This window comes from Propithecus coquereli, unplaced genomic scaffold (genome assembly GCF_000956105.1).
Source record: "Propithecus coquereli isolate 6110/MARCELLA unplaced genomic scaffold, Pcoq_1.0 Scaffold119, whole genome shotgun sequence".
Classification (NCBI taxonomy): domain Eukaryota; kingdom Metazoa; phylum Chordata; class Mammalia; order Primates; family Indriidae; genus Propithecus; species Propithecus coquereli.
Genome location: NW_012135969.1, coordinates 5,387,915 through 5,401,768, shown reverse-complemented (window position 1 = coordinate 5,401,768; position 13,854 = coordinate 5,387,915). Strand labels below are relative to the sequence as shown.

Here is a 13,854-nt window from a genome sequence, read left to right as displayed (position 1 = left end):
GGAGGCTGAGGCAGGAGGACCGCTTGAGCCCAGCACTTTGAGGTTGCTGTGAGCTAGGCTGAAGCCATGGCACTCTAGCCCAGGCAACAGAGTGAGACTCTGTCTTAAAAAACAAAACAAAACAAAACAAAACAAAAAAACAGAAGGCAACATAAAATTCTTGAAAGACAAGATAAACAGGTAAAACAAATTAGTAGTAAACTAGACTCAAAATTTCAGGTTAGGCCAAACAAACAATACAGGGATATGGGTAGAAACATAAGAATGGATATCATCAATTGTTTTATTATCCGTATTGAAATTCACAGAAATAAATTTAATTAGATTTAACACTTAAAAGTACCACTAGCAGATTTAAAAAAACTTACATAACTTACAAATACTTGAGAAATAAAGATCAAGAAAAGCACAGATACTACAGTAAGATAAACAAGGGAAATGTCAAAGCAGCAAAGGAATGTTACAAAACAGCTAATAATGCTGCAGGAAATGCTACAGGTGTCAAATACTAAGACGACGATTTTAATTAAGAAAGGTAAACAGTATAAAAGCAATTCAGGTAATGAAATTTTGTTACACACACACACACACACACACACACACACACACACACACACACACACACATACACACACACATGTATTTGCCCAACCTGCACCCTTTAATTCCCCTAATTCTATAGAGACAATAGATGAATGTAAAATAAAAATTCTAAAACTGTGTATGGCGCCTAGCCTCAAATAATCACCCCAAATAACAGAGCTTTGCCAAAATGCCTAATTTAAGAATCATAATATTTTAGAGAAGAATAACCCATACCTCAAACTGTGTTACAGCAGCATAACGCACTTCTCCAGAAGGGGTGGTATATTTACTTCTATAGAAACCTTTCATTTTGTCATTCAGCTCTCCAACAAAATCTATCTTTAAGGTTCCCATACCTGTGATTGAAGATAAATAAAAACCACTTTTATGGAGATATTAAGTGCAGTTATCAAAAATATGTCCTTAAGACACTATTCAATTAGCTATTTACAATGTTCAAATCATTCCTTCCTTTCTCAAATATTCCTCCTGGCACTGGAGAGAATACAGTATTTACTAAAGTAAATGACAGACTAACCCTAAAATAATTCTTAAAGTGTTATTTAGGGTGACTGCTTAGAAAGTTCTTTAACTCTATTAACTTAATCTTAAATCAGCAATACATGAAAATAAGAACAGAAAACAAACATTATTATAATAAATGCCTGACATGCTATTGTGCATGGTGCTTTGAAAATATTTATAAACTTGTCCCCATTTTTTCAGATGAGGAAACTGAGGCTGAAAAACTAATAATTTGCCCAAGATCATACAATTCGTATGTATCGAGAATGGGATAAAATGTCAATCAAAAATTCATACTTTCTGCCGATTACCCTCATTATCAAGACAAGACACTGTATGTTCAATCCAAATGGAACACTGCATATTTTTGTAAGGAACTATATGGAAGACCAACAATTTGATCAGTAAAAGGACATAAAGCGAGCTCTTTTTTGTTTGTTTGTTTGTTTTGGAGACAGGGTCTTACTTGCCGAGGCTAGAGTGCATAGATAGCAGCGGCGCGATCATAGCTCACTGCAACCTCAAACTCCTGGGCTCAAGCAATCCTCCTGCCTCAGCCTCCCAAGTCGCTGGGACTACAGGCGCGTGCCACCACGCCCGGCTAATTCTTCTAATTTTTTGTAGAGACGGGGTCTCACTCTTGCTCAGGCTGGTCTTGAACTCCTGGCTTCAAGCAATCCTCCCGTCTCGGCCTCCCAAAGTGCTAGGATTATAGGCGTGAGCCACCGCGCCCGGCCCATAAAACAAACTCTTAAATTAAGTCACCTCAATCATTTGAAATCTGATAGTAAAGAAATAGATTTAATGAATAAATTAATAAATGCAAATAAGAGTGCAACCTAACATGTATTATATCGTGTGAGAGTAAAATGAATTTAGACAAAATGTGGGGTTTTGTGAATATATATACTTTCATTTTATAACAGAAAAAAAGATTATAATTACTGTCTAGTAGTCATCTCCTAAATTCAGATGCATGGCAAAACAATAATCCCATTCTACATTTTACAGATGAAGTCATGAAAAAAACCAGGGAAATGCTGACTTTGTAATTAATCCTTTTAAAGTGTCTACTTAATCACAAGATTTAGAGCATAAAAGTCTAACAAATCAAAGATATGGTATGACCATAAAGTAATTAGCCAATCATACTGAACTCTTATACCATAATGTTTTAAACTGTCATTTTGGAATGCTGTAGAGCAATGACATTTGACATTGTTCAAAATGTTCTTGACTCTCTTTCTGACATATTAATATTCTTTTGGATGATCTCAAAGTCACATCCTCATCTTATAAAACTGAATTTGCTTTTTGAAAAGGGCTGAAAGTCATGAGGGGTGCAAGTATATAGAATAAGTGAATGACAAACTGCAAACTGTTTCTAGACTGATTTTTCTTATGTGCCTCACACTGGTTCTGAAAGTAACTTAAGTGAAAGTTCCAGACCTTTAGAGCAAAGTCACATTCTTAAGTAATCATGCTGGGGAAAAAAAACCTAGCTCAATTGAATAGACATGTGTGATGGTTATTTTGAAAAACTCAGACACTTGTTAATATTTGAGGAGGACAGTGAATACTTTTTTCTTTAAAGAGAATGACAGATTACTAGAACAGTAGATATGAATACAGTAAAAGAACTTATAAGAATTCTAAATGATTGATACTAAAGAATTAAATTATAAATAACAGAAAATTTTAAAGAAAAAAATTTTGAAGATGTTTTCTATTTTCTTTAGGAATTCACTGAATTTTTTTTAAAAGCAGATGTATTCACATTAATAGTTGGCAAGGAAAGATCTAATAAAGTATAAAAACCTATTACCTTCAACAGAAACTATTTGATGTAATTTTATGTTACAATTCCATGAACAGAATTGGCCAGCCTGTTTTCCTTAAGTCAACTGTTGAGATGTTTTTAAATATAATTCATATTTCATGGTATATGTACTTTCAACTTTTCCTATTTGGAACAAAAGTGGATTTAAAACTCATAACTAAATAAGAAAGGCTGCTTACACTTTTACTCGGTTTTAAATCTCCAAGGCCATCAAACCATAACAAGATATTGACAGTGACCACTTCCAAAAAGTGGCATACTAAATAACATACAAAGTATTGGAAAGAGTTATTACCTGAAATTCAAACAAAACACAAGTTAAAGTTTTAAAAAATCATTAATAAATTTTAATTAGTGTCACATTATACGATACTAATTACAAAGTATTTACTATTAATATAGTAGAATTTTCGGGCAAGGAGAAAAAGGATTTTTTGATAAATTTCACTTACTATCAAATTTCACACCACATTAATGAACTGATTGCCAGATTGGCTAATTTTATACCTATTCACACACATAATTTACACTGCTTCCTCAAATTAGATACCTTATTTCAATATCCAATGTATACAATATTTATCTGTTTGGAGTTGTAAACCTTTCAAAACATATATTAAGCTCATTTATAAATTAAACAACTGAAAAATTGGTAATTCCACAAAAACCTTAACTGTTTAAAGCTTGGGAGAGTATAATGGTTGCTGTAAAACCTGGAGTAAATCTTGATATATTTTAATATTAAGAAATTGAGGCCAGGCTCAGTGACTCCCACCCATAATCCCAGCACTTTGGGAGCCCAAGGATGGAGGATCCCTTGGGGCTAGGAGTTCAGACCACCCTGGGCGACATGGTAAGAATCTGTCTCTACAAAAAATAGTTTTAAAAAATTAGCCAGGTGTGGTGGTACACACCTGCAGTCCAAGAGACTCGGGAGGTTGAGGCAGGAGGATTGCTTGAGCCCAGGAGTTCAAGGAGCTATGATTGTGCCACTCTACTCCAGCCTGGGTGACAGAGCGAGACCCTGTCTCTTAAGAAAAAAATTTAATAAGCTAATACTAAATGCTTATGAAATTAAAGACAGATTAATTTATACAAAAAGGGAGTAAAGGTCTTTCTTTGCCTTTGTGCCACCATTTCTTATTATCTTGTTTTTCACTCTTCAAAATGCTAGGAACTACTAGTATTTCTCCACATAAATGTCACTCTGCAGGACCCTTAACCAATGATTATGAGGTTGTCAGATCTTATAATGATTATGGTAACTTAACCACTATTCTACAATGGTGCCGATTTCAGAAAAGTGGATGTTTTATTTAGCCATATAATCACTGGCACAACTGTTAATTTGATGAGACTAAACACAAAGGTTATACTAATGTCCTCCTAAGATACATTCAATATTTACTCCATTATCAGATAGACCACTTGTGTAATCTGTTTCGAAAAGGTAAGAACTTCATTCTTAAAGAATAACTGTATAACTCTGACCCACAGAACCTTGGGAAAATGTGAAAGCCAATGATTTTCAAAAAGATATTAACAGATATTCAATAATTCAGTACAGTCAGACCTGTAAGATAAATTTTCTGTTCTAATATTTCTATCAGTGATTTGTCATATTAGCTAAAAATTATTACATTAGCTAAAAAAAAAATCTCAAAAACTATGCTGAATTATAGTATACTAATGGCCATAACCTTCCCTGAATTATTATTATTATTTGAAATGGCTTTACTATTTAGCATATTGGCTCTAAATAGTCCTTATCAAGAATGTCAGCTCTAACATACTGATAATAAATTACCTCGAATATATATAGTTAAAGGGAAAAAATGGTAGGTGCAGAATATTATGTATGGCATGATAATTTCTGTGTTCTTAAAAAGTATACGCATAAATGCTTACAAAAGCATGATACAGTTTCTAAAGGATATATAGGAAACTGGTTGCTTCTGAGGAGTCGAGCTAATAGAGTATAAGACAGGATAGAATGGCAAACAAAATTTCATTGTATAGCACTTGAATTTCAAATTATGTATGTGTATTATGTTTTTTAAATATTTAATTTTAAAAATAGAGACAGTATAATGTGCTGGTTAGAAGTGTAGACTCTTAAGTTAAACTGCTTCAGTTTAAATCCCAGCTCTGCCACTTATTAGCTGTGTAACCTTGGACAAGATATTTAAATTAATTAAAAAACAATTTTTGTGCCTTAGTTTCTTTATAAAGATAACAGCATCTACCTCAAAAGGTTACTGAAAGGATTAAACAATATTTTTGATGCACTTAAAACAGTACCTGGCACAGATGAAACACTCAATATATACGTGTGTGTATAATAAATATCTTTTATCATGTTAGGAATTTCTATTCTTGCCTGATGAATTGTAGCAAATACATTTTAATTTCTTTTGATAAATATAGTATCTTTAATTTTTTGATTTAATGAATGATGTTGCCATATTTCCTAATGCTGAACAACAACTGAATCTATGCTATCTTTTTCCTATACTTGCTAGGTTTATATATCTTCTTGGACTATTTTAAAAATCAGTTTTTAAATATTTCTGTTCCTTCCTTATTCATTTATTTCTACTTTTAAATCTTTTATTTCTCTCCTCGACCTTCCTCAAGTTACTTGTTCTTTTTATCTAACTTTGAGTTGGACGCTTCAACCTTTCTTCTTAACTAAATATCCTCTCTGAGTAATGTTTTATCTGTATCCATCATGTTTTCAGATGTGGTAACTTCATTATTCAGTTCTAAATACTTCCTAATTTCCATGATAAATCTTCTTTGACTTCCTAATTATTCATGGGTATGATTTTTTCCAAATATACAAGAAGGGATTTTTTCATTTCTCTTTTGCTGCTAGGACTTCTAATCTTTTCATAGTGTAAACACGGAATGTAGCCTATGATACAGATTTAAAACTTAAAAATTTTTTTATTTTATTTCTATCAAAGTACTAGTTCATAGTTTAAAACTCATATAGTACTACGAAGCTTACATATATAAGTTGCAGGCCTTGACCAACACTACCCTACGCCCCACACCCTGCCCCTAAAAACAACCAATTTCAAACCCTGTGATTTCTAAATATCTTGATAATGTAGCCATTTCTTAATTTTTCAATTTTAGACATTATTTTCTCCTTACTATAGCAAGTGAAGTTTTAGCTAAACCATCCCCCACGCCAGTATCTTTTACAAAGAAATGAATTTTCAATGACCCTGTAAATATGAAAATATCTTCATTTTATTCTCTCATGTAAATTCAACATTTGGCTAAGCATAGAATTTTAGGCTGAAAATCAGATTCACTTAGTATTTTGGAAGAATGGCTTCCTAACAGTCTAGTTTCCATTATTGCTGATGGTAAGTCTAGTGCTATTCTGATTCCTGAACTTTAAAGTTAATATGCTAGCCTGCCCCGACCCCACACAGGAACTCTTTGAGAGTCTCGTTTTATCCCAAAAGTTCTAAAATTTGCTTCCAATTTAAAATGTAAAATGTATGGAACTTTTTATATTTATTGAGTTAGCCTCTTCTAATGGTGTATCTTTTCAAACTGAAGTTCTTGCCCTCCTCAGTTCAAAGAAATTAAAAAATTCCTCTTCCCATTTTTTCTGTCCTGCTGTTCTTTTATTAGACGGATGTTGGTTCTGCTAGATTGGTCCTCAAAACTATTTTTGTTTTCCATTTCTTTGGTTTTCCTACTATTTGGAAGATTCCTCAATTTTATCTTCTAAAACTTCTACCAGGTTTTTTTACATCTATCATAATTTCCAAAAGTTTTCTTACTGTAATTCTTCCTGCTTGATGGTAGTCTGTCCAGTCCTTGTTCAATGAATGCAATATTTTCTCTTAATTCTCTAAGGATATTAATTAATGTGAGAGTTGTTTTTTGAAACTTTCTTTTGATTTGTCTTTGCTGCATGCAATTTCCTGTATTTCTATTATACTTATTGTTTTGCTTTCTGCTTTATCTTTCATAACAGAAGTTTTTCTCAAAGGTCTGGTAATTGCTGCCCCAGTGACTTTGGGATTGGTCACGCTACTTGCTTTGGTAAATGAAATATGAGTGGACATCAAGTATACCACCATCATGCAGAAGTCTTAAATGTGTCTTTGGGGTCTGGCTCTCTCCCCATCCCTGAGCTTCTGCCCTCTGCCATATGTGAGAATAGCATGTCACACACAGATGGTGGCTGCTCACTACAGGTCCTGAAATGAGAAGATCTGTAAGCTGAGTAGAGCTCAGTAAAGTTGGTGATATGGCTGCAGTCCTTACAGTCCATGTGTAAGAAAGAAATATTTCTTGTCAGCCACTGAGATTTGTGATCCTGTTTGTGGGCTCAAATGTACACACCCATTTATATGTACACAGAATATTTCTGGGAGGATTAACCAGACAGTGGAAGTAGAAGGGGTCGGAAAAAGGGAATCTCAAGTCTTCTTCACATTATATTCTTTGGTATATTTTAATACATATTCATGGGGAAACATTTATTTTTATAATAACCACACATAAAAAGGCCTCCAAGAGCACTGAAATAAAGACAAAACTTCTCCAATTAAAATTTTTTCTAAAAATATTTTTACATTAAGGCAATAGATTCTCAGTGTAAAAATTTTGAAAATCAGACAAAAGGTATAAATAAGAATAAAAATCACTAATTATGTCAATACTCAGACATAATAATCATTTTATTTATACTATTTTAGAGATATGGCTCATCATTCTGATACGTAATTTTACATTCTGCTTTTCAAGTGTACATTGTAATAAGTACTTTACAGTGTTAAGAACTCACAAACCTCACTTTTAATTGCTGAATATATTTCACTTATAGATGTCATAATTAGTCATTTCCTTAGTGTTGAACAAATATTAATTCTAATTTTTTACTATGATAAGTAATATCTCAATAGATACTTCTGGGTATAAAGCATTTTATGTATTTATGATTTTTCCTTAGGATATATTCCTATTAGCAGAATTGCTAGGTCAAAAGACATGAACAGGCCGGGAGCGGTGGCTCACGCCTGTAATCCTAGCACTCTGGGAGGCCGAGGCGGGCAGATCGTTCTGAGCTCAGGAGTTCGAGACCAGCCTGAACAAGAGCGAGACCCCGTCTCTACCAAAAAATGGAAAGAAATTAATTGGACAGCTAAAAATATATATGTATGGCGCGTGCCTGTGGTCCCAGCTACTCAGGAGGCTGAGACAGTAGGATTGCTTGAGCCCAGGAGTTTGAGGTTGCTGTGAGCTAGGCTGACGCCACGGCACTCGCCCCAGGCAAGAGAGTAAGACTCTGTCTCAAAAAAAAAAAAAAAAGACATGAACATATTAGGCTCTTGATACATACTGCCAGATTGCTTTTCAAAAAAAAAATTACATGGGCCAGGTGCTGTGGCTCAAGCCTGTAATCCTTGCACTCTGGGAGGCTAAGATGGGAGGATTGCTTGAGCTCAGGAGTTCTAGACCAGCCTCAACAAGAGGAAGACCCCATCTCTACCAAAAATAGAAAAAATTAGCCAGGCGTGGTAGCACATGCCTGTAGTCCCAGCCACTTGGGAGGCTGAGGCAGGAGGATCGCTTGAGCCCAGGAGTTCGAGGTTGCAGTGAGCTGTGATGATTCCACTGCACTCTAGCCAGGGTGACAGAGCAAGACTCTGTCTCAAAAAAAAAAATTTTAGTGCCACCAGTACTAGAAAGACAGCCACATCATTAAGAATTTTTTTTTTTAAGCTTCGGTTCACATGACAGGCAAAAACTGGTGTATCAGTCAGTAGCTGTTGTTTTGGTATCTCTCATTACAAGGAGGCTGAGTATCTTTCCACATGTTTATAAGTCATTTGCATTTTCTTCTTATGAATTGTCTGTTCCTTCTCATTTGCTCATATATCAAAGTCTAAGTGTTTTACCAACTGATTTGTATATAATTTCTTCCACTATATTAAGCTCATAAAGTTTTCTATTTGCTTTATGCTTTTATACTTAACAATAGTAACATACCAGTAAATCTTTCCTTCCATGTCCTCATTAACATAATACCTATCTAATCTCTGGTTGTTTATAAAAATCATCTGTGGAGCATTCACCATAGAGATTTGGATTCAGTTAGTAGAAAACAGAGCTAGGTAAATGTATTTTTAAAAAGCTAAAACTGAAAAACAATGCATCATATTCTAGAGTAGAATGATCCATAGTTTTTGGTTGTTTTTGTTTGTTTGTTTGTTTGTTTAACGAGAATATAGAGTGACAGAAGGTGTAAACCTTTCTTTCTACAGCCCAACTTCCTTAGAAGAAACCTCTGGTGGCCTTAAACCTGCAATGAACCTCTTTCAAAAGCTCTTTGAAAAGCTCTTAATACTTAATCTGCCAACAAGGGAAAAATGACATACAATAAATTTCTTTGGAAGAATGCCACGGGATTTTACAAAAGTCAAATCTCTTACCTGTTTGGAGAGTACTAGGAAAAGATAAGGTGACTTTCTCATCTTCATTCTGATAGTTAAATCCCGTAGCATGTATTTCTGGAATAAGAAAAAAAAATTACTTCACAAATCTAACTGGACTAATAGGACCAAATCCAGACTGCAGCAATTAACATTTTTAAGAGCAAAATCTCTACTAAAACTAAATATTCTTAATTTAGTAAATTAAGCTCCTACTAACATGAGTGTCATCAGTATAATTTCAAATTAACCTATTTTAGGCTACATGACCTAAGTTAAATATGCTCCTTAAAAATAATTACACATCTTTATAAATTCATAAAACTTTGGCGATGTAACAGAAATAGGGTTATTATAAATGTGATAGGGTTTTCTATCAGACTCCCAGAAATGCTTCATTCTCATCCTATGTGACTATGATATTGCTATGTTACAGTCTTACTCATGAGCATTTGAAAGACTCAGCAAAGATACATAACAATTCAAACTAAGATATAAATCACACCCACTTCTGGTAAAATTCTTTATTGTTAAACATTTTACAGAAATAAGATGAAAACAGGTGTGTGGATTAAATTAGGCTTCAATTTACTCTCAATCAGGAGTGAGAAGAGACTTCTTACTCAACTTATATTTTAGGATGCTTAGTTGACATGTTAGAGAAAGAACCAAACAGACCAACTTCCACCCACATCCCTTCCCCATCCCAAATGAAAAGCCAGGCAGTCAAAGTGGTGGCTTTCATGGGCACGTGAAAAGATGCTCAACATCATTAACCATCAGGAAAATGCAAATCAAAATCACAACGAGATATCACTTCACATCCACTATGATGACTATAATCAAAATGACAGATAAGGCCGGGCGCGGTGGCTCACGCCTGTAATCCTAGCTCTCTGGGAGGCCGAGGCGGGTGGATTGTTTGAGCTCAGGAGTTCGAAACCAGCCTGAGCAAGAGCGAGACCCCATCTCTACTAAAAATAGAAACAAATTAATCGGACAACTAAAAATATATAGAAAAAACTAGCCGGGCATGGTGGCGCATGCCTGTAGTCCCAGCTACTCGGGAGGCTGAGGCAGGAGGATCGCTTGAGCCCAGGAGTTTGAGGTTGCTGTGAGCTAGGATGACGCCACGGCACTGTAGCCCAGGCAACACAGTGAGACTCTTTCTCCAAAAAAAAAAAAAAAAAAAATGACAGATAATAAGTGTAAGGGAGGAGGCATAGAAATTAGAATACTCACACATTCCACGTAGGAATGTAAATGATGAGGCCACTTTGAAAAATAGTCTGGCAGTTCCTCAAAAGGTTAAATATAGAGCTACCATATGACCCAGCTATCCCATTCCTAGGTATATATCCAAGAGACACGAAAACATATGTCAACGTAAAAACTTGTACATAAATGTTCACAGTAGCATTATTTATAACAGCCCCAAAATGGAAACAACTCAAATGCCTATCAATTGATGAATGGATAAGATGTGGTATATCCATAAAATTGAATTTTATTTGACAATAAAAAGAAATGAAGTGTTGATACATGGTACAATGTGGATGAATCTTGAAAACATTATCCTAAGTTAAAGAAACCAGACACAAAAGGCCACACATTTGTCCAGAATAGGCAAATCTACAGGGATAGAAAGTAGACTAGTGGTTGCCTAGGGCTGGAGGATTGAGGGGAAATGGGCAGTGACTGCTGGTGGTACTTACTTGCTACAGTTATGAAAATGTTCCAAAATTGATTCTCGTGATGGCTGTATAACTCTGTGAATATACTTACAAACCACTGAATTGTATGTTTTAAATGGATGAATTGTATGGTATGTGAATTATTTTATTTATTTAATTTTTTTTGAGACAGAGTTTTGCTCTGTCACCTGTGTTAGACAGAGTATAGTGGTGTGATCATAGCTCACTGCAACCTAAAACTCCTCGGCTCAAGACCTCCTCCTGCCTCGGCCTCCCGAGTAGTTGGGACTACAGGCACACATCACCATAGCCAGCTGATTTTTCTATGTTTTTGTAGAGACGGGGTCTCGCTCTCGCTCAGGCTGATCTTGAACTCCTGGCCTCAAGCAATCCTCCCACCTCAGCCTCCCAAAGTGCTAGGATTGTAAGTGTGAGCCACCATGCCTGGCTTGTGAATTATATCTTAATAAAGCTGTTAAGTGGGGGAGACTGGGTGGACACATGAGCCATAACTATCACAGGCTGATATGGGTAACAGTGATTTAGATTAAATAACATTCTATAGGCCAGGCAAGATGCCCACAATTCCTCCTTTCTTTTATGGAATCACCCAAAGACAGGATTCCAAATATTTCTGATATCGCTATGGTTTAAACATGTTTCTATAAAGATAAAAATCTTTACAAAACCAGGAAGAAACTATAATTTCATATTTTAAAAGACTTTTAATCAATCCTCTAATAAAACCTTCCTCATTTTATAGATGAAGAAAGTGAAGTATAAAAGTTAATGATTTGCCTAAGGTTAAACAGCTAGACTGGAACTTAGTTCCCTTCCTACTCCTATTGCCAAAATTTTTCCTACAGTCATAAGCTAGCTCCTAGATCTGAATAGAAGTCCAAGATTTGGAATACACAGAATACTGATGAAATCTCTTCTAGAACAATAAAGGATTTTGCTGGCAAAAACTTGAGATATATTCTAACCTGATACCCAAAAGTAGACTCATACTTAGCATATAGGGAAGGCAAGAATCACCTCAATGCTTGAAAACATTTCTTTCTAAGGTATAAAAAACAGTGTTGCAGTAGCTCTGAGGTACTATGATCAAAGACCATCTCCATTAAAATATACTAATGCCAATTGTTTTTATAAATCCATAAAAAAGTTTCAACTGGTAAGAAGTATAGAAAAACACAAAAGAACAGCAGTTTTAAAATCGAAACAATCAAGTGTTATATGCTAGATTCCATTCTACAGTATATGCTTCAAAAATACATATCAACTATATTCCATATGTACAAAAAGGAACAAAATTTCCTCCAAACACTTTCTCAGAAAAGAGAGACTGACTATATATTTCAATTCTTAAAAAGTCTCTTGTATAATGGGAACTCTTCCAATTACTTTATATTGAACAACATACTACTTGGCAAACATACTTTAGAGTTTGAAACAACCGCTGTCAACTGTAGTGTTGGATATTCTGCAAATGGCACCATCATTTTTATCCAGTTGCTCAAACCAAAAATATGAAATGATGCTAACTGCCTCACTCCATGTCTGTCTCTCAAACCACACGTTCAATAAGCAACGGCCTAGAACCTTTAACCCAGGCAACTTTTCAATGCCTCCACCACTACAGCCAATATATCATAATCTTTCTCCTAGACCACTACAATATCCTCTTAACAGGCCTGTTTCCACTATTGCTGTCTCATAGTCTATTCTTCACACAGCAGCCACTCCCAAAATATTCAAAATGAAAAGCTAAGTCTGACTGAGGCAGGCAAATACCAAGGGTGGACAAAAAAAGTACTAACTGTAAAAGAAAAACTGATATACCAGATTTCATCAATATTTAAATATTTTTGATGATCAAAACACAGTTAAGAAAATGAACATGCAGGCCGGGCGCAGTGGCTCACGCCTGTAATCCTAGCACTCTGGGAGGCCGAGGCGGGAGGATCGTTTGAGCTCAGGAGTTGGAGACCAGCCTGAGTAAGAGCGAGACCCCGTCTCTACTAAAAAAAAAAAAAAAATAGACAGAAATTGGCTGGACAACTAAAAATATATATAAAAAAATAAAATTAAAAAAAAATAAACATGCAAACCACAGACTGGCAGAAAAAATATATATATATGTATATAAACATATATATGACAAAGAACTTCTATCCCGAATGTACACTGAAACTTCTGTTAACTCAGTAATAAAAAGATAACCCAATTTAAAAATGGGGAAAAGACCTGAACAGTCAATTTACAAAGGGAAATATATTAATGCCAAAAAGCAAATGAAAAAGTGCTTACCATTAGTCATCAGGGAAACGCAAATTAAAACCACAATGACATATTACTACGCACCCACTAAAATGGCTAACTATTAAAAGATTGACAACAGAAGTGTTGCCCAGGATATAGCACAGTAACTAGAACTCATATGTTGCTGGTGGTGCCTCTTTGTTGCTCCTCAAAAACTGTAAGCTTTCTCCAACCCCAGGTTTTCTGCATCTGTTTGGAAAGTTCTTTCTCCAAATATCTAAACGCCTTTTGTCATTCAGGTCTCTGCTAAAATCAGTTCTTTAGAGATCTATTCCATCGCCTTAAAAAAACAATCCTGGCCAGGGTGGTAGCTCACACTTATAATCCCAGCAGTTTGGGAGGTCAAAGTGGGAGGATCACTTGAGGCCAGTTTAAGACCAGCTTGGGTAACACAGTGAGACCTCATCTCTAAAAAAGT

General features: G+C 35.0%; 1 protein-coding gene across 1 annotated transcript in view; it reads right to left on the bottom strand.

Annotated features, from left to right (window-relative positions):
* The window catches only part of NPEPPS (aminopeptidase puromycin sensitive), a 108,708-nt gene that overhangs the window by 48,985 nt on the left and 45,869 nt on the right, over positions 1–13,854 (bottom strand). The window contains exons 3-4 of the mRNA XM_012659858.1: positions 9,418–9,495; positions 820–941 (exon numbers count right to left, since the gene is read on the bottom strand). Of these exons, the coding sequence (XP_012515312.1) occupies positions 820–941; positions 9,418–9,495 (200 nt within the window). The remainder of the gene's footprint in view (positions 1–819; positions 942–9,417; positions 9,496–13,854) is intronic.